Source organism: Haliotis cracherodii, unplaced genomic scaffold, assembly GCF_022045235.1.
Source record: "Haliotis cracherodii isolate W230 unplaced genomic scaffold, xgHalCrac1.p SCAF_2, whole genome shotgun sequence".
In the NCBI taxonomy this organism is placed as follows: domain Eukaryota; kingdom Metazoa; phylum Mollusca; class Gastropoda; order Lepetellida; family Haliotidae; genus Haliotis; species Haliotis cracherodii.
Genome location: NW_027266275.1, coordinates 70,709,591 through 70,732,622, shown reverse-complemented (window position 1 = coordinate 70,732,622; position 23,032 = coordinate 70,709,591). Strand labels below are relative to the sequence as shown.

Genomic DNA, 23,032 nt, shown 5'->3' with positions numbered 1-23,032 from the left:
CCTATACACTTGCGTAATGCCGGGAGAGTCCGCTGAGCACCTGAGTAGTTGGGAAACACTTAACATTAACGTGAACGTGAATAGGTTCTATTAAGGGACATTTCAAGACTTTTTACGTAAAACAATTAATAGATTGGATTATCCATTTGGACTGGTCGTTTTATTTCTTCAGAATTAAAAGCATGACGAATCTATTATCCAGTAAAGTAGTTGGCATAAGAGCGAAACAAGACCCCAGCATGTCATACAAACGTGTCTATACAGTCATGTTCCTACACGATCGCGACAGTCCGTATCAAATCTAAGGCGATCAATATTTGAGTTAAAAACAAACTCCATGACAGGTTATTAAATCGATTTTCTTTCTTATATTGCTACGGCTGCCAGCAGGATTATGGACAGACCCGTGAGTTCCGCGTCTGTTTCAATGTCACAGTGTTAAGTATACGACGGTCCCCATACAAAACATGTATTCACTCGATTCTGAGTTTTGAAACGCCAACATTCATAACTTGAATCCCCTTGGGTTAACTCTCGAGATTTTTGTGTGCCTTCAGAGTAAACTGAATATGTGCTCTGATGGTTTTGATAAGAACATTCTTTAAATAGAGGATGTTAATTAAGTGCACATAATATGGGTCAGGCGACGTGTTGTTGGCGGAGACGTACTAGTAGAAGTCGTAGACGTATGATATGAAGAAGGAGCTAGAAGAAGTAGACAGCGGAAGCAGGCGTTTCAGTAGCATTAGCAGTAATTATTTGTTTGTTGTTTAACGCCACACTCAGCAATATGTCAGCTATAAGACGGTGGTTTGTAAATAGTCGAGTCTGGACCAGATAATCCAGTGATTGGCACCATGAGCATCGATCTACGCAATTGGGATGCGATGATATGCATCCATAAAGTCAGCGAGCTTTACCACCCGATCCCGTTAGTTTCCTCTTACAAGCATTGTCGTCTGTTGGGGCAAGCATAGGTTACTGAAGAGCTATTCTAACCCGGATCTTCACGGGTAGCAGTAATCGTAGCTGAAGTAGCCCTATAGTGCAGAACTAGTAGCTGCAGTGTCAGTTACAGTAGTAGCAGTGGTGGGAACTCGACATCGCTTTAACTTTGATTAAGCATTGTGAAAAAGTATTGGTATTATAATTATAAGCAATGATGGTAGTAGCTATGGTGACAAATGTGGCAAGTAGTGGTAGTAGAAGTAGTAGTAGTAATGGCAGTGCTAGTAGCAGTGGTAGTAGTAGTAATGGTAGTTCAAGTAGCAGTAGTGGTGGTGGTGGTGGTAGTAGTAATGGTAGTGCTAGTAGCAGTAGTGGTGGTGGTAGTAGTAGTAGTAATGGTAGTTCTAGTAGCAGTAGTGGTGGTGGTGGTGGTAGTAGTAATGGTAGTGCTATAGTAGCAGTAGTAGTAATGGTAGTGCTAGTAGCAGCAGTAGTAGTTCTAGTAGCAGTAGTGGTGGTGGTGGTAGTAGTAATGGTAGTGCTATAGTTGCAGTAGTGGTGGTGGTAGTAGTAGTAGTAGCATCAGCAGTAGTTGTAGCAGTAGTGGAAGCAGAGTAGTAGTAGCCCTAACGTCAACCCTGCAATGACATGTCATTTATCTCAAACATATTCTTCTATATGATATTTAAATCGAAATCGATTTTTTTTCAAACTGACAAAGAAACACGATTTAAGTTGTTTTTTTAATTAATGATGTCACGAAACAGTACAATATGTTTGTGTTTCTCCTCTAAGACTACTTGAGACGGACCAGTCCTCGTGATGAGTGAGTGCCGAGCCGTGTCTCGTACCTGTCTAACTAATACAACTAATAGCCCTACGGACACCGAGACCAGGTAACTAAGATAGATGGCATAACGCAGACTGCGTTTCTTATTGAGATAATAGTTATACTTAACCTGCCATGGCACAAGGAATCTTAAGGGTCGTTGAAGACATCATGAACAAGTTTCGTGCAATTATGGTACATTTGAATTGAAGTTTGAGTACGTTGTGTTTGGTGTTGTGGTTGTAGACACGGAGACAGAATGACAGCAATACACATTGGGTTTATGTTACACAAACATTGGTATGAGTGCAAGTAGAGCATTCTGTCCACAGGGAATGTTTTGGATTTTTTAGCGAACTTACCCTTTTCGCGAACTGGGGCGGTCGAGTGGTCAAAGCGTTCGCCCGTCATGCACGCTGAAGACCCGGGTTCGATTCCTGACATGGGTACAATGTGTGAAACCCATTTCTGGCGTTCCCCACCGTGATATTGCTGGAATATTGCTAAAAAGCGGCGCAAACCCCTACTCACTCACTCACTCATTGATGTCATCACTGATTTTCAGTGATCAATTCATATAATTTTCACTGTTATTTTGCCCTTTTAAACACAATGGAATCTGTTTCTGTAGATAATCAAAAAATAAATAAAATTCTTTGACGTTTTATATTTAACTCTATAATGTGACATATCTTTTTGGATGCACCATATGTCGCCATTTCGTGTTATCCAGACGATCTTAATAGTTTATTTCGCGGGAACTACACCCATTTTAAGGTTTTGCATGTTGGAGATACACATAGTATTACTGACTTTTCATTTTTTGAACAAGGCAATTTTGAAAATATTTGCCTTGAATGGCAATGTTAGTAATATACATATATTTATATTGATGTGTAAGTTATATACTGATATTTATGTTATGTAACAAAAGTACAATAATTATATCTGTAAAACTAAGGCGTAATGACAACATTTTTACCCCTACCCACTTCCTGGAGGAGTGTTGTTTCTGTAATCTACTCTTCTCGCAACAACAAAAGTAAATGCCTGTTACGATTGCGGCATACAAGGACACTAGTTGTGTTTGCTGTTGCTTTAGGAAAGGCTGAAAGGCAAACCATGCAGATACAGTCCCAACCAAACTACATTCAACACTGAGCCTCTGGAGAGAACATTTATATCCTCCAATATTCCAAACTTAGCATCCCCTACTGACCCCATGAGATGGTCCGGCAGATACACGGCGAGCTGCGTCGACTACAGCTGTAATTATATGGCCCATCCTATCGGCATGGTTATCATACAGACTTGAGCGGGGAGCCATATCTTAAGTGGCTGATATACATTGTTACTCAATGTCCCGTTATTTACACCCATAAACCCATTATTGGTTATTTATCTCAATGACACAATGTGGTACATTATCATGATTTTTGCCGCGAAATTATGGTACATCACCTGACGATATACTTCACTGTGGCATTCAAGATCATTGCTCTTGTATAGCGATGTTCGTGCACGCGCGCGCGCGGAAGTGTACGTACTTGTCCTAGCCCACTGAGATACCTTGTCGTAGTTTACCATGGATACCCAAATCAGACACAGTATACTAACTCCGAACCGAAAATTCCTAGTGCTATCCCCTTAGTGCCAAGCGCTAGCCAGACATGGTACCATATTTTACCTGGGATCGAACCACCGGCCTTCTGCTCTCCGAACAGACACTCTGGAGCACGGAGGGGTATATCATCTCAAAAAACACTGCACTATGAGGTGAGGTGAAATGGGGTTTTACGTCCAGGTTATGATTGCATTAATATGGCGTGCGTGTGTGGCTGCTTGTACTAGTCCGGACTCATGCCGATTTTATAGTGCTAGACCACTGAGATACCATGTCGCAGTTTAACATGAATACCCTACTCAGACACAGCTAGTATACTAACTCCGAGCCGACCAGTCCTTGTTTTAGCCCCTTAATGCAAAAGCCCCAGACAGGGTAACAACAAGTACCATCTTTTGGTATGACGCGGCCTTGGAACTGCGCTATGATATTCATCTTATATAGGTACATCATTATACACTACGGTATATCAACAGTTCTGTGCATGATATATATACGCACGCGAGATATGCGGCGACAGATTTGGTTGTGGTGTTTCTCAACCTATTAATGAAGTGGAGAGAAGTATGTTTGTGTAAATATGAAGGTTAAATGAGATGAAAACAAAATATGTTCCAAAACTAATACCACGAAAAGCCAGACGATGGTGTTGATAGCTGCGTGTGAAGAGTCATTATATTAACGCTGCCTGAATACTGGCAACACTATCACTAGAAACATCTCCATTCTCAACAGCTATGGCTCTTTGACAGAAATACATGACACGAGTTATTTCATTTGTATGAGAAGGCTCCCTAGCCGATCCAATTTTCGAAATATAAAGGTTATATATTTTCTAAACAATACAATATCTAGCCCTTGTGCTTTTGGTATTTGTATTGTTCAGCGTGTGTGCACGTTTGCCCTGTTTGTGACGGGTGTCATCGGTGGGGCAGGATACGCTCACCTTTTCGACAACACCTGCTATCATCACTATTTGATAGTGATTCATTAACACATGGTCACGATATAGTCGAACTTGTACAATGGACTCTGTTTTTAACTGAGAGTTCTTATGATAATGGAAAAGGTATTTGATGCTTATATTTACAAATTTACTCTTGTTACGTTAGGCCATTGTGAGGGAGCAGGCCCACCCTTTTCGAACCATACTAAACATCTAAACATAAAGTCGTTAATACGAGTAGGTGACCGCGAACGAGTACTAAGCGTTATGCGATAACAACACTATAAGTACGTCACTTGGCGGTATAGTTTCGATGTAAATAGCATATCTATACCAAATCGCTTTGCCAATTATTTACACTCATATTTGAAATGGATACGTTATTTACCTGTTCTCCCAAAATGCACGACCCTTTTTCCCAAATCCAAAAATGTGATTTGTGGTGTGTACATAGTGAGTCTCCAAGTAACTTTGTCCTGTATTTGCATAAACGTCTTATATCTGCACATTCCATGTTCAATATCTGCATAAATAACGCCCTATATCTGCATATACCACGCCCTAGATCTGCACATTCCATGTCCTATATCTGCATATACCACGACCTATATCTGAACATACCATGTCCTATATCTGCATATACCACGCCCTGTATCTGCACATTCCATGTCCAATATCTGCACATTCCACGTCCTATATCTGCATATACCATGCCCTATATCTGCACATTCCATGAAGATCGTGATGTCAATCACTGGATTGACTAGATTATTTACAGACCGCCGTCACATACCAGCTGGCATATGGTTAAGTGTTGTGTTTATCAACAAACAAACAAATAAACAAACAAACGTGACGTTTATTCTATAACTGACTGCGCCATAATCCACACTGCAGTACTTACCACATACACTATTATTTTAGCTGGGTCCTGTATCCCCGCGCTTAGGCGATTTGTCGGCAGTATTCCATGTGCGTGAACAGTAATGGCATATGAATCTAATACGCGTATGATGTAAACTTGGAGGGCAGTAAATCAAGTATAACATGATGCAGAGTTATATATACATCATCTCCGGGGCACGATTAAACAGTAGCACATCTTAGACAAACATTTCCCAAACGTAGAGATGTATACGACTTAAGGTTTGTTTTGCTTTACAAAAACACGTGTGCGGGATGACCCTTGGGCGAAAAGATGCGCTACAGAATGGGAAAATAAACATGTCTCGGGTTTCTGCTTGTAGGTATGCCACGTCCCTACCTGCACCCACGACGTGTTAGGGGCGTACAGCCTGTTTCTCAGTCCGCACTTTCTAGAGATACAATGTAGACAAACACAAACGATACAGAACTGATCCAGCCAAAGTTATGCTTTATACTACTTTGGAGAATGCAATATCTGTTGCCATAGTTACGTTATGGTGAGTGAGTGAATGAGCGAGTATAGTTTTACGCCGTTTTATGCAATATTCCAACATTATTAGGGCAGTGACACCAGAAACTGGCCTCACACATATTACCCATGTGGGAAATCGAGCCCGGGCATTTAGCGTGACGAGCGAACGCTTTAACCACTAGGCTACCCCATCGCCCCTCCATACGTTATAAAAAAGATCATTAACAAAACAGGAGTAAGAATGATAACGGGATTTAAGAAGTTCATTCGTTGATATGTTAAGGTGAAATACATGTTCCGTAGTTATAATTATAAACTGGTTATACTGGTGGATAAACGTTCGTAGCAAGTATATGAGTGGGCGGAGTTTAACGCCGCTTTGAGCAGAATTTCAGTTACATCATTGCAGACATACCAAGAATAATCATCAGCAACATCCTCGATTATCCAGGGTATTATAGCTCCATTCCATTATGATAAATACATTGGACGTATTCGCTACCATAGTTTCTTTTTTAACCGGACGGAAAAAAATAGCAGACCAATCAAATTACTCTCATGAGCCAGTAAGAGACTCAGTGATGGAGGCGGTAACGTCACATCTGAAACTATTCGCTATGTTGTAGAATGGGTCAAGGGTAGTTATCAAAATATAACGGATTAGAATAAAATACATTTAAAAATCGAATATGAATCACCAAACAGATGTGACTTTACGAAGCTTTCTAAACAGATGACCCAAGTCACTCACTCACTCACCCATAATGTGATAGGACTGACATTGGCTAAAGTACAGCACACACTGCTAAACCTGTGGAATGTTGGAGCCCATGTGTGTAATCATGCTGCTAAGTCAACAAAATGTGAAGTGAATTATTTAAAGAAGACATTCTCCTTGACAATGAAATATCCACAGCAGAATAATGATAATTACTTCCTGCTTTGATACTACTTTAAAGCACATGACAAATTGTTGCCTTATATTTTTCATATAATGGAAAGATGTTCTTCTAAAAGAACTGCAGGAATTAAGTGGATTCCACAAACTGGTACATGCAAACACATTCCCAAAGTAAATCTCCAATGTTGGGACCAGGAACGCGACATACAATGCAATTCTGAGTGAGGAGCTAGTGTTCATTTAATATCATTTTTGATGAATGGTGTTATTAACATTGCAATATTATACACCAAAAAGTATCTGTTTTTAAAAAAGTTTTAAGCGAGAAAGTTTCTGCTTAAGCACTTAACACATATTTTGTACACAACTCGGTGCTCGATTATACGTTTCACAGCAACAAAACTGATACATTTTAGGCATTTTACTATGTATTTTATATGGACAATGTGACCTACATAATGATTGATATGATATACTAGTATTAGAAAACTAGGAAACTACTGAAGTAGATGTTGCGAGACTTTAGCATGAATAGAGATAGGTATATGCCGCAGATGGACCATGCATTTTACATACTGGCACTGTATGTTTAAAATGAATTAAAAATTACGTAAGTAACATGATCACAAGTGGAAGCGACCAACGCTGAAGAGGTAGGTATAATGATATCTTTGTATATATATGGGTGGTTGGTTGGATTGTTGTTTAACGCGGCACACAGCAATATTCCAGCTATATGAAGCGGGTCTGTAAATAATCGAGTCTGGACCAGACAATCCAGTGATTGACAACATGAGCATCGATCCAAGCACTTGGGATCGGTGACATGCATCAACCAAGTCAGCGAGCCTGGCCACCCGATCCCGTTAGTCACCTCTTACGACAAGCACAGTCTACCCCGGATCTTCACGGGTCATATATATGGAAAATACAGCAACGGATCAGTCTGCATCCATGATGACGCCGTGCATTATATGTACATTGTATAATGATACAGTATCAAAAAGGAACGAAGATATACTACACTGGATAATCTAAGATGGTCAATATGTAAATAAGACTTTTGTGAAAGTATATGCAGTACTGACCTCGCTATGATTTGTCTACATGCATATACGAGAGATGATTGGCTAGTTATGAGCCTCACATAGAAGAATCTGCGTACTATTGAACGCTTTTGTTGAGGACATTGCATGATGTCAGGCAGGCATTTTCAGTAAAAACGGAGTCAGCTGAGCAAACTGTTTCGTTGTGACAAGTCTGTAAAATAAGCAGGGGTCTGTGACCTTTGCAGAATTGACAACCTTGAGGAACGTGCAGTGATCAAGTGCTTGCAGAAAAAGGCGACAAACTTCTTAACCACAAAAGTCATCCATGAAGTTGTGAGTACAACACTAGCGACGGATGTCCCTTTCTTTAAACGTGGCAGCCAGAGCCTTGAAGACGACTCCCGTCCTGAAAAGCCTAACACGTCAGTGACAGCAAACAATGATCCAGAGAATATACGATATGGTGATGAACGACCCACGATTGACTGAGTCATTTTGCTATAGTTCAGTAGGCATTTCCCAGGAGAGAGTCAATACATTCCATTACCACTGAAACTTCGGCAATGAAGAACATATCAATAACTTCTAACATCTGATACAAAACCCACCAGACACATGTCTCGTAATAATCTTGCTCTGTTTGAAGCTGATCCAGAAAGGTTCTGTGACTGTGGATTAAACCTGGCTGTACCACTTCCAGCTTGAGTCCAAACAAAGATCAAAACAGTGGTAGCATTTGACATCACCACCACCAAAGGAGGCAAAGCCTCTCCCATCAGCTGGAAAGGTTATGGCCTCCGTCTTCTATTGTAACGAGAGTGTCATAATGGAGGAATATCTTCCAAAATTCCAGACAACAAACGGACCATAGTGTGCTACACTTTCCATGAAATTACGGAACCGATGAAATTGAGACTAAAAGACGTGAGAACCTGAGAAAATGGTGTTCTCTGCCACAAGGACATGCGCCAGTGCACAAATTACTCATTGCCATTGCTACAATCCACGAATGTGGCTTAGAACTCCTTCCGCACCCACCTTATTTTCCTGATCTGGGCCCCGTTCCACAAAGTGATCTTAGCGCTACGACTATCGTAAGCCAGTGCTAAAGTATGGGAGTTACGATAAACTTAGCGCTAAGATGGCTTTGTGGAACGGGGACCAGGCTCCGTCAGACTTTGATCTATTCGTAAACATTAAACAATATCTAGACCGGAACCAAGTTCGACTCGAACAATGACGTCAGAGCAGCTGTGGAAAACCGTTTGCACAGCCAAGAGAAGGACTTCTACGGAACTGGGATAAAATCCCTCCAACATCGTTGTGTGTCAATCTGGGGGAAATAATGTTGAAAAATAAATCATTTTAATCAGTGTTTCTATTCGAGGATCAGAACTTATCAGTCATCGTATAAATAATAACATCGCGGGATGTAAGTTTCCAGGACAAAAGTTGTCAAAGGCAACACAAATGTGAATCATTTGGAGAAAATGGCCAAACACGCGTTGACAGAGCTTGGAAATACCTTGTGGTATATCTATTCATATTGTCCTGACCTTTGTCTGATTTTCAACCCCGACTTTGTCAGCGTCATCAAGAGATCTTCATCCTTTGCAGGCACCAGAACTGAACTCGAATATTGCACAAGTAGCATCTGTATTTAATCATATATTGCTTCGTGCAAAGAATTTCGTACAAAATATATTAGGTCTTTGAAAGGCATTTAGAAGTGATTATTTCGAGGCATATGCTTACTCCTTCATCAGGTGAATGTATATGCTGACTCCTTCATCAGGTGAATGTATATGCTGACTCCTTCATCAGGAGAATTCACCTGATGACGGAGTAAGAATATACTCCGAAACGTTGTGTTCCTCATAATAAAGAGGTTGACATCCATATCAGGGGTAGAAACTAACATTTTAGTCTACTAGTCATTATAATGATTGCAAGTAGAAAAAGCCTTATAAAGGACAAATTTCTACTAGTCCTTGTGATACCTCAACCATTGGGCAGTTTGACGAGGACTACAGGACTAGTTCCAATTTCTAACGCTGCATATATTCTCTTCCTTACAAAATATATTGTTCAGGGGATATCTATGCGTTTACGAAACGTCTGTATTTCTTTCCTCTTGTTTAGACAATATACAAGCACTGCCATATCTTTCATATTTAACCTTCAGAAGGCTTTTCCATTTGTTTGGGGGGCGTCTGAAATGATATTAAAATGTTATCGAATTTCCTCATGCGTTTGATGATTGTTACCTTATCATCCTAGTATACGAATGTTCTGGAAGTTTTATGATAACAACTTCTTTCATCAAGAAGTCACGGGTCTTGCCGTTTGTTGTTTCAAAATATATTACATGTGTTGACGGTGTAAACAGACTGGATTGATTATAACCAGGGTTACGGTAGATTTAATAGAATCACCAGTCATGTATCCCTACGCTAGAGGGTTTTGAGTCGAAGTTCTTCTGCACCGTATACTGGGATCTGATAAACATTCCTTAGTTTTACCTTACACCATGAAGGACCGACATGCGATTATTTCTATTATCAAGGATTGTTTTAATTACATACACCCCCTACACACAAGCTTGTCTGTGTCATTTTAAGTGATCATCCTCGTGTATAGTTTTGTTGTTTGTTTGTTATTTAATGCCGCACAATATTCAAGCCAAACGACAGTGGTCTTTAAATAATCGAGTCTGGACCAGACAATCCAGTGATTGAGATCATGAGCATCGATCTACGCAAATGGGATTCGATGACATGCATCAATCTAGTCAGCGAGCCTGACCACCCGATCCCCTTTGTCGCCTTTACGACAAGCACGCATAGTAGCCTCGTATGACAAGCATGGGTTGCTGAAGGCCCCTACTTACCCAGATCTTCGCGGGTCTTCTAGTCATAAGAAATCAATATCATAGATACCGATGTGACTTTAAACTTAACTCACTCAATGTGATAGATCAGGTGGTAATGATCGGTGACTTGGTTGATTGCCTATCATCGTTCTCCGAAGGCGTGGATCGTTGCTTATAATATCAATCATTGGATAGTCTGGTCCGGACCGGAATATTTACAGGCGGCTGTCAAATATAGCTTGAATATTGCGGTGTGCGGGGTAAACAACAAACAATAACATGATTATTTCTATCTCGAAACTAAAGACCTGCAGCATTTCGGGTATTCTGCCAATATTAAGCTGGTCCACACTCAGTGATATGACTGAGTCATTCACACTCTCTTGAACTCTCCGCAAGTTGTTTGGCCACATCGACACTTTCTTTGAAACAGTATTTTTCAAAAGAAAAACTTTATTCTATTTGATGTACCTTAAGCATGCGAGTCACGTTGGTATCACCTAATTCGCTTGGATCCGCGAGCACCAAATCCCTCGACAGCTAACTGGTGCAGATTTACGTACCGCAAGCTTTGAATGGGTGCCAATCGTAGTTACTGTTCTTTGACGCACCTTCCGAAGACATTAAAATTATCCTTACCTTACTGAAGATACGCTTTACTGAAGAACAGGGGGTTAAATTACTCGTAAACGTAAAAACGGAGTATATAACATGAAAATGATGAAATCCTCCCATACAGAGCCTCGCCATTGCATGCGAGCAGACGACGCTTCTTACGTGCCTCGTTCTCGTGGATGACAGCCTCGTTTTCACATGACAACAAGAATGCTATGGCGGAGTGCCTGTTGGTTCGGTCCAGTATGATGCATGTTATGCGAGACCCGCCGTACATCAATGATTCGAATTTGGATTTTTGTGATACCGCTTCTGTTGGAAGCCGAGATGACCAAGCGGACCGGGACCCAGACTTTGTGGAAGACCGATTTCGGGTAGACCGGAAGAAATTGGAACAAATGCTCCAAGGTAAAGCTCGTTCACACACGTTTTGGGGTTTTGGCAAAGTTTAGGAGATGGTATTCACACGACAACTGTAAAATTGAAGATTTTGGATGAAATAATTGCCTTGAAATCTATGCACAAATAACCCTTCAGTTTGTCAGACAATTTGCTTAAGTTAATCTCACCCACACGCGTTAAAACGTACTGTCATATATTTAATTTACACCGATCAGCTGATCGGGTTCACAGCGTGTCAGCGGAATACCCCCATACGATGGGAAGCAGTTGTAATGAATACACTCTGGGGTTTGACAAGCACATGTGCGATATGCCCAAGCGAGAGTCGGCAGTGGCGAAGTACCGAACATGGACATATGCAATCGAAACAGAGATAGTTCTTTGTAATAAATCGATACTTTGTCACATAAACAGATATGTGTGAACTGTAGAGTACCCGGGTTTTACAATAACATCATAGACGGGACAGAGCCTGGGCAGTCCTGATGCAGATCGCTACATTGTTGACAGTTGTCATGGAAAATATGTCAATATCCGTCATCACCCGTCATCACCTTAGAGGCCATTTCGTTCAAAAGAATGTCAGGACATGTGGTCATTTTGACTTAATTAAATTATTCAAACAGTTTATAACAGTTAACTTATAACAGAATTAAATATGTTGCACATACGTATTTGTATAATTGTTTGATTTGATAAAACAATTGGAAATTTTTGTTGGTACAATATCTGGATGTTATGAAACAGTATCTCCACTTAATTTGCTACAAACGATATCGGAAAAAGTTGAATAAGAATACAGACAAATTCTAATTGTACTATTATCATATAGGACAGAAATATCTGTTTCGCCTATCACTGATTAACATGGTTTGCAGGCCAAATGTGAGAGTATAAGAAAAGGATATAACTTGTATATCCCATACCTAAGACTGTATAGCACCCACAGAAAAGTGAAGCTGAAACAATATTTTTGTTACCCTATGCTGTAATAATTTTCATTATGTAACATGTAAATAACATTTATGTACAATGTGACACACAGAACTTGAGGAAATGGATTACACTGTGTTATATTAAATAATGACCTAGTCACATTTTCTACATTACACTAAACCTCTCCTCCTGTTAGAATTAGTTGTCAACATGGTCGATATAGAGCAGATTGAGAATTTAGATTACATTACCCATTCATTATGTATTATCATGATTATGTGTCACGTTTTCTATAACTGGTAGAATAGATTTGATGTAATCTGTTTGACGTTAGTACCCTGGACATAAATTATTTATGCATACATCAATCGGTTAATGAGATGTGAAACTTGAGGAGTGTTCATTTAAGAAATTCTTTTCTGTTATGACAGCCTTGTTAATTATAGATGAAAAAAGAGAGAGCACATGTTGAAGAGTCACAGGTATTTATTAAAAGAGTGATTCGATGAAAATATATAATGACATGAATGAAAGAAACAGAATTGAAAAAAGAAAATAATGTGAAAAACATTTATAACCCACACCATGCTCACCCTTCCACCCCATGGTATACAAAAAACACTACATTCAAGAGGTGCTGTATTTGTAAAATATTTGAAGTAAAATAATCTATACAGTTTCTTCATGTTGCACCAGCAGCGGTGGGGTAGCCCCATGGTTAACAGCGCATCGTGTCTTATAGTGCTCGTCAAACTGAAGGGTCAAATTTCGATTCCCCACATGGGTACAACGTGTGAAGTCCATTTCTGGTCTCCCCTGCCGTGATATTGCTAGAATATTGCTTATAGCCGCTCAAAAACAAACTCACTCACTCATGTTACAACATTTGTTTGTTTGTTGTTTAATGCCGGAATCAGCAATGTTCCAGCTATATGACGACAGTCTGTAAATAATCCAGTCTGGACCAGATAATCCAGTGATTGACATCATAAGCATCAATCCACGTAATTGGGATATGATGACATGCATCAACCAAGTCAGCGAGCCTGACCACCCGATCCCGTTAGTCGCCTCTTCACACAAGCATAGTCGCCTTTTACGGCAAGCATGGGTTGCTGAAGACCTATTCTACCCCGGATCTTTATAGCCATGTTACAGCATATATAACTGCTGTGAGCCAATGATAAGATTAATGAATCCTTTCAGACTACAACTGTACATCTTCAGCCTTGTGTAGAAGCCGAGTGACTTCATCAGGTACCTTTAGAACAGCTGACTGCTGATTCCCACTCAGTCTATGACTGTTCTGTGTGGACATAACATGGGACACCATATTCCTCACTTCCTAAGGGAGTCCGTCTCAAAAGTTCAAAGTCAACCACTAGATTAATAAACATAAATCTAGAATTTACCACCTACCTACTCCCTCTAGATTAATGCCCTGTGAAATGAGCTATTACTAAAAACTCCACACCTCATCTCAAGTGATACCTACTTCATACATTGGGACAAATAAGTAATTTTTGTTGAGGTTTCTTGGTAAAACACAACTAAAGCAAATATGAAGGCTATCAATGAATACGTTCTTTTGATCACAAAATCACATGAATGCTAGATTAATGGGATACCTGAACACCCACCCACTGTATAAAAGAAGTTTTATTTTTTACCAGTTCCGAAGGAGGGAAATAGAAGTATTTTGTTTCAGAAAGCTTTTGATAATAATAACATTTAGGATTTGTTTGTACATATTAAAGCTATCTAAGGAACAGTTCTTGCATGTTTTTTTATAGATGATTGATGTGATTGGTCAAGGAACAACATTACTTTGGTGATTTATTGATATTGGCCATCAACAATATTCATAATGTATTCCATGGTATGAGTGTTTATGTTTAGTGGGAAATAACATGCTTTGTACTGACAAATTTCATGTTGAACGTATGGTTGATGGGATCAAGTCAGTATAAAATCATAGGAAAGGAACTGCATGGATTGGTTCTTGGATTGACATGTGACAGAGTTATTTCCCTTTCCATATCAATCCCCAAGGGAGCATTGTTATAAAAAATATTTTTTAACAGATTTGGTGGAAGAAAAATAGATTGTTCTTCATTTACTTATTTCGTGCAACATTTGGGATTTTTTGAGTTGACAGATCTATGAACCACATTGTAAACAAAAACACCATGTGATCCTTTGATGACTTGATTTTGACAGCCATGATAGCAGAGTGGTATATAAAACAGTAATTACATGCTTATTGACATTTTCTTATTTGATGCAAATGTATGTTCTGTAATAATTAAATGTATCTGTCAATGAAACAGCCTTTTGACTTGGTTTCCATGACAACCCTTTTTTTTCTCCATATTTTTGTTCGAAGGAAAATTTAAGGAGTTGTGAAAATGTTTAGTTATGGTTAGAATGTAGGGGTTATATGATATGTATGTTCTGTAACCTGGTAACAGCTTATTTGTAATGCCTATTACTTTCAATTTTCCAGAATGTCTTTAACAGAATTTTCATGTAGGAAAGTATGTTTTGAAACTAGAATCCTTCATCTGGCATGTCAAAAGAGAGATGTGTTGTGACAAGTCAGTTATCATTGACAGAAGATGTCTGTGGATGGATATAAATTATGACTTGTATTGCTCTGACGTGAAGTTTCCTATTAATATCCCTGACATGTCAGAAAAAATATTGTGTTATGAAAGTGTAATGGTCTCAAACTATTTTGTATGCTTTTGAGAACATAGGCACAATCTGTTTTAGCTTTCTTTTGAAACTGCTATGGGATAATATATGCAATTTTTCACTCAAAGGGAATTTCTTATTTGAATTACAGACTTGTGACTTTTTGCAGACTGATTTGTTTTACAGTATGGTAATAATTAGGCAAAGTAAAAGGAATTTTAACGCATCTTTTTACATGATCTGCATCAGTTGATAAGTATGAGCATCTTGAAGTATAATGCAAGTGTAAAACGTAAGACGTAAACATTATAAAGTATACCAAGCAGAATTTCATAGTCACAATGATTGCTGAAACTAATCAGGAGACCGACTCCTCCATGTGATCTGTATATCATCATATCCTGACTGGTTAGACCACTGGTGTGTTAGGTTCAGACTTCTTGTGTCCTTACTGCTTGGGCCCTTGAGGTTTTCCCCTGTAGTAGTTGAATCTAAAGACCCGAAACTTTTAACATTTGGGTAACTACAAGGACTTCTCCTCTTTCATTTCTGTCCAGTTCTCAAGTGAGTGTGTGTACGTGTTTTGTATGCTCCAGCTAGCAATATTCATATTTCACCTGGCTTGTAAATAATTGACGGGTTGATCCATAACAATCAGCCCCCTCACACATTGTGCCCATCAGCTGGCTCCTACAACAGGCATGGGGGACGGAATGACCTAGATGCCCTGTTATGCCTCAGATTTAGTGAGTGAAGTGAACATTGCAGTCTGTTACCTTAGCTACTTGTTTGACGCCCTGTCTAGTAAAATTTAATTTGGTGTAGTAAGCTTTGATGATAATAGTCCATATACTAACAGATCTACGGTACTGAAAATAAAACCTGTGAAGATCTGGCATAGAATGGGTCTTCAGCAACCCATGCTTGACGTAAAAGGCAACTGTGCTTGTTGAAAAAGGCGACTAACAGGATCGGGTGGTCAAGCTCGCTGACTTGATAGATGCATGTCATCGTATCCCATTTACGTGGATCAATGCTCATGATGTCAATTACTGGATTGTCTTGTCCAGACTCCTGCTGGAATATTGCTGAGTGCGGCGTTAAACAACAAACAAACTGAAAATAATGTCATGTGACAGGTCCTGGCTAGTAGACTCAAATATTCTTGGCACAAGCTGACATTGTACAGCAATCACGACAGTCATTCTTGCCATATCTTTCACTCCCAAATTCCCATTGAATTGATCTCTCTATGTCTATTTTATCTGCACTGTATCAAATCAAATTTATGGACTCATTAGGAAGAGGTTGATAGATGATATGACCATAGGATTATGTGTTATATTGACCTCTTATCCACAGATTCAAATACTATAGTAGAAACCTCAAGGTCAGTGCCCTCCCTTAATTTCGAAAACCAGCACTGATGGCTGCTTGAACGAGATATAACAAGACAGTGGCCATGTTGTTGCCAGGTGGGCCGTGCATGGTGGCTGACGAAATAGCATCAATCGCTGGATGGAGAAATGTCAACTGGAATTCCCACGTACATGGCTGCCTATGAAAACAAAGACAGGTTTCTTCATAAGCGGGAGAGACGTGATTTCCTCGGCAATGTGACTTTCATGTAAAGTGTTTTCTTTTGTGAAATATGGCCTGATTTGCTTGTGGGACTGAGTGGAAGAGGAAGCACACACAATTGAGGAGTTGGGAGAAAAATGTCAGATGTTTTTTGCTAAAAGCTTCAAACTAGGTCAAAGTCTGAAAAAATATTATCAAAAACAAAGGTTGTTGTCATTTGGTATTAGATTTTGAATAAAATCATGATATTTTCAGGTTGTCTTAGAAGAGTGATTTCTGTTCATCATCATTATTGTAAGTAGGTACTTAGACATGTTAGAGCTGGGTCATTTGTTTTAGAGGTGATGGAAGTCTTATGAAGCTATCAGTCCAAAAGATTACTCAAATAAACACAACTCTGATTTTTCGTATCTCATTTGGTTGAGGGTTGGGGTCACCTTGCCCCAAAATAGTGTAATTTTTTTGTGATGTTATTTTCTTCACCCTCTCAAGTATGTTCTGGTTGCTGTGTTTTTAATGACCTCCCCTGTTTTTTGGCCCATTTGCATAACAAATGACTGTAGCCTTATTAGTTAATGGTAGTTGCCATGCTGTTCTGCCAGTAACACAAGCCAGCATGTATGTGCCTGTGAGTAATAGCTCTACTAGTCAAGTGACGTCTTACCTCTTTGCAACGTAATAAACACAATCTCCAAGCCATTCAACAGACAAGGCGACATGATACCAGATACAAGTTTCAATGAACAGAACCAAAAAATATATAGCTCTGTTTGATTTTCTCCAATCATAGGATTAATTAGGGAAAACAAATTGACCTTGTTGCAGGCCTACACAACATCATGGAGTACTCCGTAGCAATGTCAGAATGTAATTGTTCGCTAACAGCCTACCATAAACCTATGCCAAAATATTTTGACACGTAAGGGATGTTGAAATAATCGTGCAATAAAAAGGGAAGCCACTTGGCGATTGTGGCACTTCCTCTTTTATTTGATAGCAGCAGCTGGCTCCATTTTACAGCATCTCTTCGTTAGAGCAGCAGCTCTTTGACGCCCATTTCAAAGTAATTTGTCTTCAGGTGATCTACTCAGATTGAGAGAGGTGGGCTGGCTCAGTAATCGTGGCTTTGTAAGGCTGTTTCGATGTTAAGAGGGGTTGATGTGGAAATTGTGTAACAACGACTTCTTCAGTCACTTCTGGCATGTTATACTCAGGGACAGCTTTCGATTCATGAAACTTTTTCAAAGGATGTTTTTCATGTCTGAACTGTTTTTACGCCATTGAGTATTATGTGTAGCAGGTGGTATATTTTTTCTCAAGAATTCCATAGGATTGTCCATTCAAATTGAGAAGAAACTGTGCAATGGGAAAATGTTTTAAGCATGTGTAATGTTGGCGATAATTTGTGTGCTTCTATGGTGTATCAAACGCTTTTTAACCTGTAAATATGCATGTTGAAGGATCTGTTTTTCTACAAGGACCTGCTGCTAGAAAGGTGGCAAGGTTCCTGTTTAGATTCAAAACTTTCCCACAGAAGTATGTAATGATGAGAAAGTCCAGATTTCATGGCTTCTTGTTGCAGACACCACCCATTGTCAAAAGATCAACAACATATTCCATATTTTGATATCAAATCCATTTATCATGTTTATGGAAAAATGAGAGGCAAGAATTGTTTTTATTGTTCTATCTATCATTTGGGCACATTGGCATATGATTAATGCTATGTGTGCAGCTCATCCTCGTTGTCACCCATCTTATGTGGCTTGAAACTGCTAGTTATTGAACCATCTTGGTAAATACCGACATGATTTACATGTACATCCAACACCACTGGACAAATATGATAATAAAAGCCCTAATTTTCAACACACCTATGCCAACACCTTCCCGAGGCAAGGGAGTTAAATGACCTTAAAGTTCAGTGGCGCTACGATCAAACCAAGAAATTCCGGCCTAATTCAGCAAGGGTGGAAACTCGACTTTTACATTCAGTTGACTCCCTTGACTTGGGAAGAGGTTCGTCAACCGTGAAATCGTATTTGTGAAAATGTTGACTTTTGCACTGCTCCCTTAATGTTGCACAGTTTAGCAACTAGTGGCAATTCTGTGTTAGAGAAGGTCCCCATGAACCTAGGCTGGTCTCCCCATGTAAATTCCAGGTTAGAATAAGTCCCTGGTAGGAATCTGGCTTAGAATGTGCGTCGTGTCACTCACTGGGTCCTCAGTTACCTGTAGGGATTTTGGGTTAGAAAAGGTCCTCAGCAACCTGTGCTGGTCGTAAGAGGCGACCAAATGGATCGTGCGGTCAGACTTGGTGAGTGTGACTTGGTTGATTCTGCGTCCTTGTACCCCGACAGCAGGGATCATTACTCTCCGTATCGATTACTGGATTGAATGGTCCAGACTCGATTATCTTCATCTCGCTGGAATGTTGCTGAGTGCAATGTTAAGTAACAAACAAACAAACAAATAACACCACTGGACATTTGCTCCCAGCTGAGTATTTTATCAATGAAAAACTCCAAGTCATTAAACGGGTGGTCAGAATAATCTGAATCAGTCCGTTCAAAACAAAACTTCCCACCTTTCCTTATTCCTGTTTTATCTCCGGACCAATCCAGCATGAACTGAATCCCTGATTACGTGGAGACAATGCATCAAAACCACTTCTGGGCCTACACTCAGTTTCATCACAATCATTACATCTGAACATAATATTTTCACCAAAAGAAATCGATGCCATGAAACGATGGCCGTAAAACAGTCTGCTGGTAAATCTACATTAACAATTAAGGTTCACATGCTGCTCAGTTTCTTTGTGAGAAAGGCAAGTTGTTTTTTGGCCTTGTAAATGTATTAAATGAACCTTCAGTCATTGTAAAAGGAAACAAAATAGAAATACAAGCATTGTGTTTGCTTATCAGAATATTGCTACTTTGATCGTCTGTGTGGGTGTTTCATTGTACTCTTATGTACACAAGGAGACGATGTTCAATAAATATACAAATTATCTTTGTCCTTAAAGTAATTACAACAAAACGGGACTGGTCTGTTATATATGGTGTTTACCAAAATACAGACGACAGAACAACTAATCATGCTTATACTTATTTATTGAAAGGCGACTATGCTTGTCGTAAGTGGCGACTAACGGGATTTGGTGGTCAGGCTTGTTGACTTGGTTGATGCGTGTCATCGTATCCCAATTGTGTGGATCGAGGCTCATGATGTCAATCACTGGATTGTCTGGTCCAGACTCCATTATTTACAGACCGCCCTCATATAGCTGGAATATTGCTGAGCATGCTTAGTGCAGCGTTAAACAACAAACAAACAAACATTTTACAGAAATATGTTTCATGAACTGCTACATAGTCAGTGCACCGGCTCAGATTCTGAATCTTTGACAAGAGAACTGGCCACTCTGATCATGCTGGGGTAGCAGGTAGACTTGATGTGATATACAGAGCTGTCAAACAGTGGAAATTTTGTAATTTATTTCAGGAACCAAGGAGAGATGTATTTATTAATCCATTGGTTGATAAACAATTTGTCAACTAAAACTGCCTTCCAACAGGAGATATCGTTTGGATGAGATTGAGGGATATCTCCAAGAAATATTGTTACTGTGAACTGCATCACAATACTTTGCTGACCATTGTGACATCATTAGTCATCATGACATCACAATACATTAACATCACTTATATCTCTGCCACTGAAGCTGTTTAGTTCTACTTTTTTCTCTCAAACTTGAAGAATGATTTTGTATGATAAAAAGAATCTCACCCTACTGTCTTTCTGTATCAGCTGTGGGGTTGCATAGTGGTTGAAGTATTGGCTCGTCAAGCCGAAGACCCGGGTTTGATTACTCCACATGGGTACAATGTGTAAAGCCCATTTTGCTGTGTTACCTGGTGTGATATTGCTGGAATATTGCTAAAACCAGCGTAAAACCATACGCACTCATTCTATATAAACTATGTCAACAAGTCTCCTAGTTTTAAGCTTTTATCGACTCGTGTTGATATATTTGATATCAATAGACATAATGTGATGAGATTCTCTATCTATTAAGTATGCAGACATTAGATTTGCATGTTTTAATTAAGAACAGATTTATTGTGATTATCTTAAAAGTAACAATCATGCTATATGACTATGGGATGGTGAGATAGCCTATTGGTAAAGGGTGGGTTCGTCACACCGAAAATCCGAGTTCGATTCCCCACATGGGTACCATGTATGGAGCCCATTTTCCGGTTTTCCCCATCATGATATTGCTGGAATATTGCGTAAAACCATACTCACTCACTCACAGTATAACTATGATTTCTGATATTAGATGGCAATAAACTATGATGGTCACTTAGAGTCAATGGCTTTTACCTGAATTTCACCCATTTTTTTTATCTAACTAGGTTAGCTAATGGGTTATAGTTGGGATTATGTTTGCAAACTTATTTAATTAAAGTGTTATTTTGCTTTTTATGAATTTTAAACAAGCAGACACAGGTATGTTATTGACAACTGAAGGTATTGGGGAGGTCAATATTATGAGGGTTCATGACTCATTCTTCATATCTTTTACCAGTGTTTAAACTGATAACACACCAGTTTGAATTGTTTGTGTTCCTATGTAATGAATTGCTTTGACATTTCGAGGGTGGGTTATTTCAAGTACCCATGGTACCCGCTGGTAGATTTTGTGATTTGTCCACGTCCTAATGACCTACATACAAGTGTTGATGAAGCCACCCTGTCTTATCAATGCTCTTGTGTTGAGGAAAAGCTAAACTGGGTATAATTGATCTTTGATGTTGAATATTTCATGGTTTCCCAGACCTTGTGAAGGTATCGATTGGAAGCCGTTCATTGAGTGTCTATGTAAACATTGCATGTATCTACATTGTTAAACACTGTCTATGGCATGTCCATGGCTTGAGTCCATCCACCAGTTGGTCGGGTGCCATGAAAGACACAAGTGTGCATTACACGTCACTTGCATCAGGTTTTCAATTTGACACTTTGTCAGGGTTTTGGATCCTTTAATGAGGAGACTATGTTCAAGCCAGTTGGCACTACTAGCAAGCATGAAATTTCATTCACGTCTTTCGCATTTTGAAATGGAGAGCAATCTAGCGGTTTATGATTGCCTTAATTTGGAGAGTGACAGTGTAGTTCTACACATAACGCTATAATGTAGTACTATACTGGAATGTGTGCATCACCATGGAGCATACCCCCGTTATTACAATTACTCGAGTGAGTGAGTGAGTAAATGTTGGTAATTGTCACAGCAATATACCAGTTATATCACTGCTATCTGTAAATATTTCAATCTGGACCGGTTGGTCAAGTGACAGAAAGCATGAAAAAGATCCATCGGGGCACAATGACACTCACTGATCTGATCACCCTCGCTATTCAGTTGAAGCTAACCATAAGATGTTACTCAGAAACCACTTCTTCCCCGGAATACCCACAATAAACCAAACATCAATAAACAAGAGTCACCTTGAAAACCTGGGACAAACCATACCCATTATTATATTTATTTGGTAATATTACCATATTTAAAAGCAAGTTGTAGGATTGTCTGTTTGAGACTTGCATATTTACAGGTTGCTATCATATATCGTATTTTATCGAAGCACTGTCTTATATTAACTTTGCGCAAGCCATTGACCTGGGGTCTATTAGAGGCACCCGGGTCTCAATTCACTAATTTACCGAATCCCAAATGACCGGTACATTTGCAGGATGCAGTAGTTAAGTAAGGATTTTCAAGATTATTTATTGCATACCATAAGCCAATGTGAAAGGGTAATTAATTTTACCAAATGATGGACCCAGCATCAAGTAGAGGCTTCTCCTTTTTGGACCTGTGTCAGTTAAAAGCAGACGTGCCTGACCACCCTAACTGTTTGTTGCCTCTTCTTGCTGGGGGATCAAATCTAACCCAGGATCCCCACAGTAGAGCCTATCAGACTAGCAGTAGCGACTACCAGCACTCATGTGACTTGAATGTTACCCAGGATCCCAACAGTAGAGCCTACCAGACTAGAAGTAGCGACTACCAGCACTCATGTGACTTGAATGTTACCCAGGATCCCAACAGTAGAGCCTATCAGACTAGCAGTAGCGACTTCCAGCACTCATGTGACTTGAATGTTACCCAGGATCCCAACAGTAGAGCCTACCAGGCTAGCAGTAGCGACTACCAGCAC

At 39.5% G+C, this 23,032-nt stretch overlaps 1 protein-coding gene across 1 annotated transcript in view; it reads left to right on the top strand.

Annotated features, from left to right (window-relative positions):
• Positions 1 to 11,357: 11,357 nt before the first annotated feature.
• The window catches only part of LOC139468439 (protein bicaudal C homolog 1-B-like), a 137,732-nt gene continuing 126,057 nt past the window's right edge, over positions 11,358 to 23,032 (top strand). Inside the window, exon 1 of the mRNA XM_071250402.1 lies at positions 11,358 to 11,591. Within this exon, the coding sequence (XP_071106503.1) occupies positions 11,363 to 11,591 (229 nt within the window). The 5' untranslated portion in view covers positions 11,358 to 11,362. The remainder of the gene's footprint in view (positions 11,592 to 23,032) is intronic.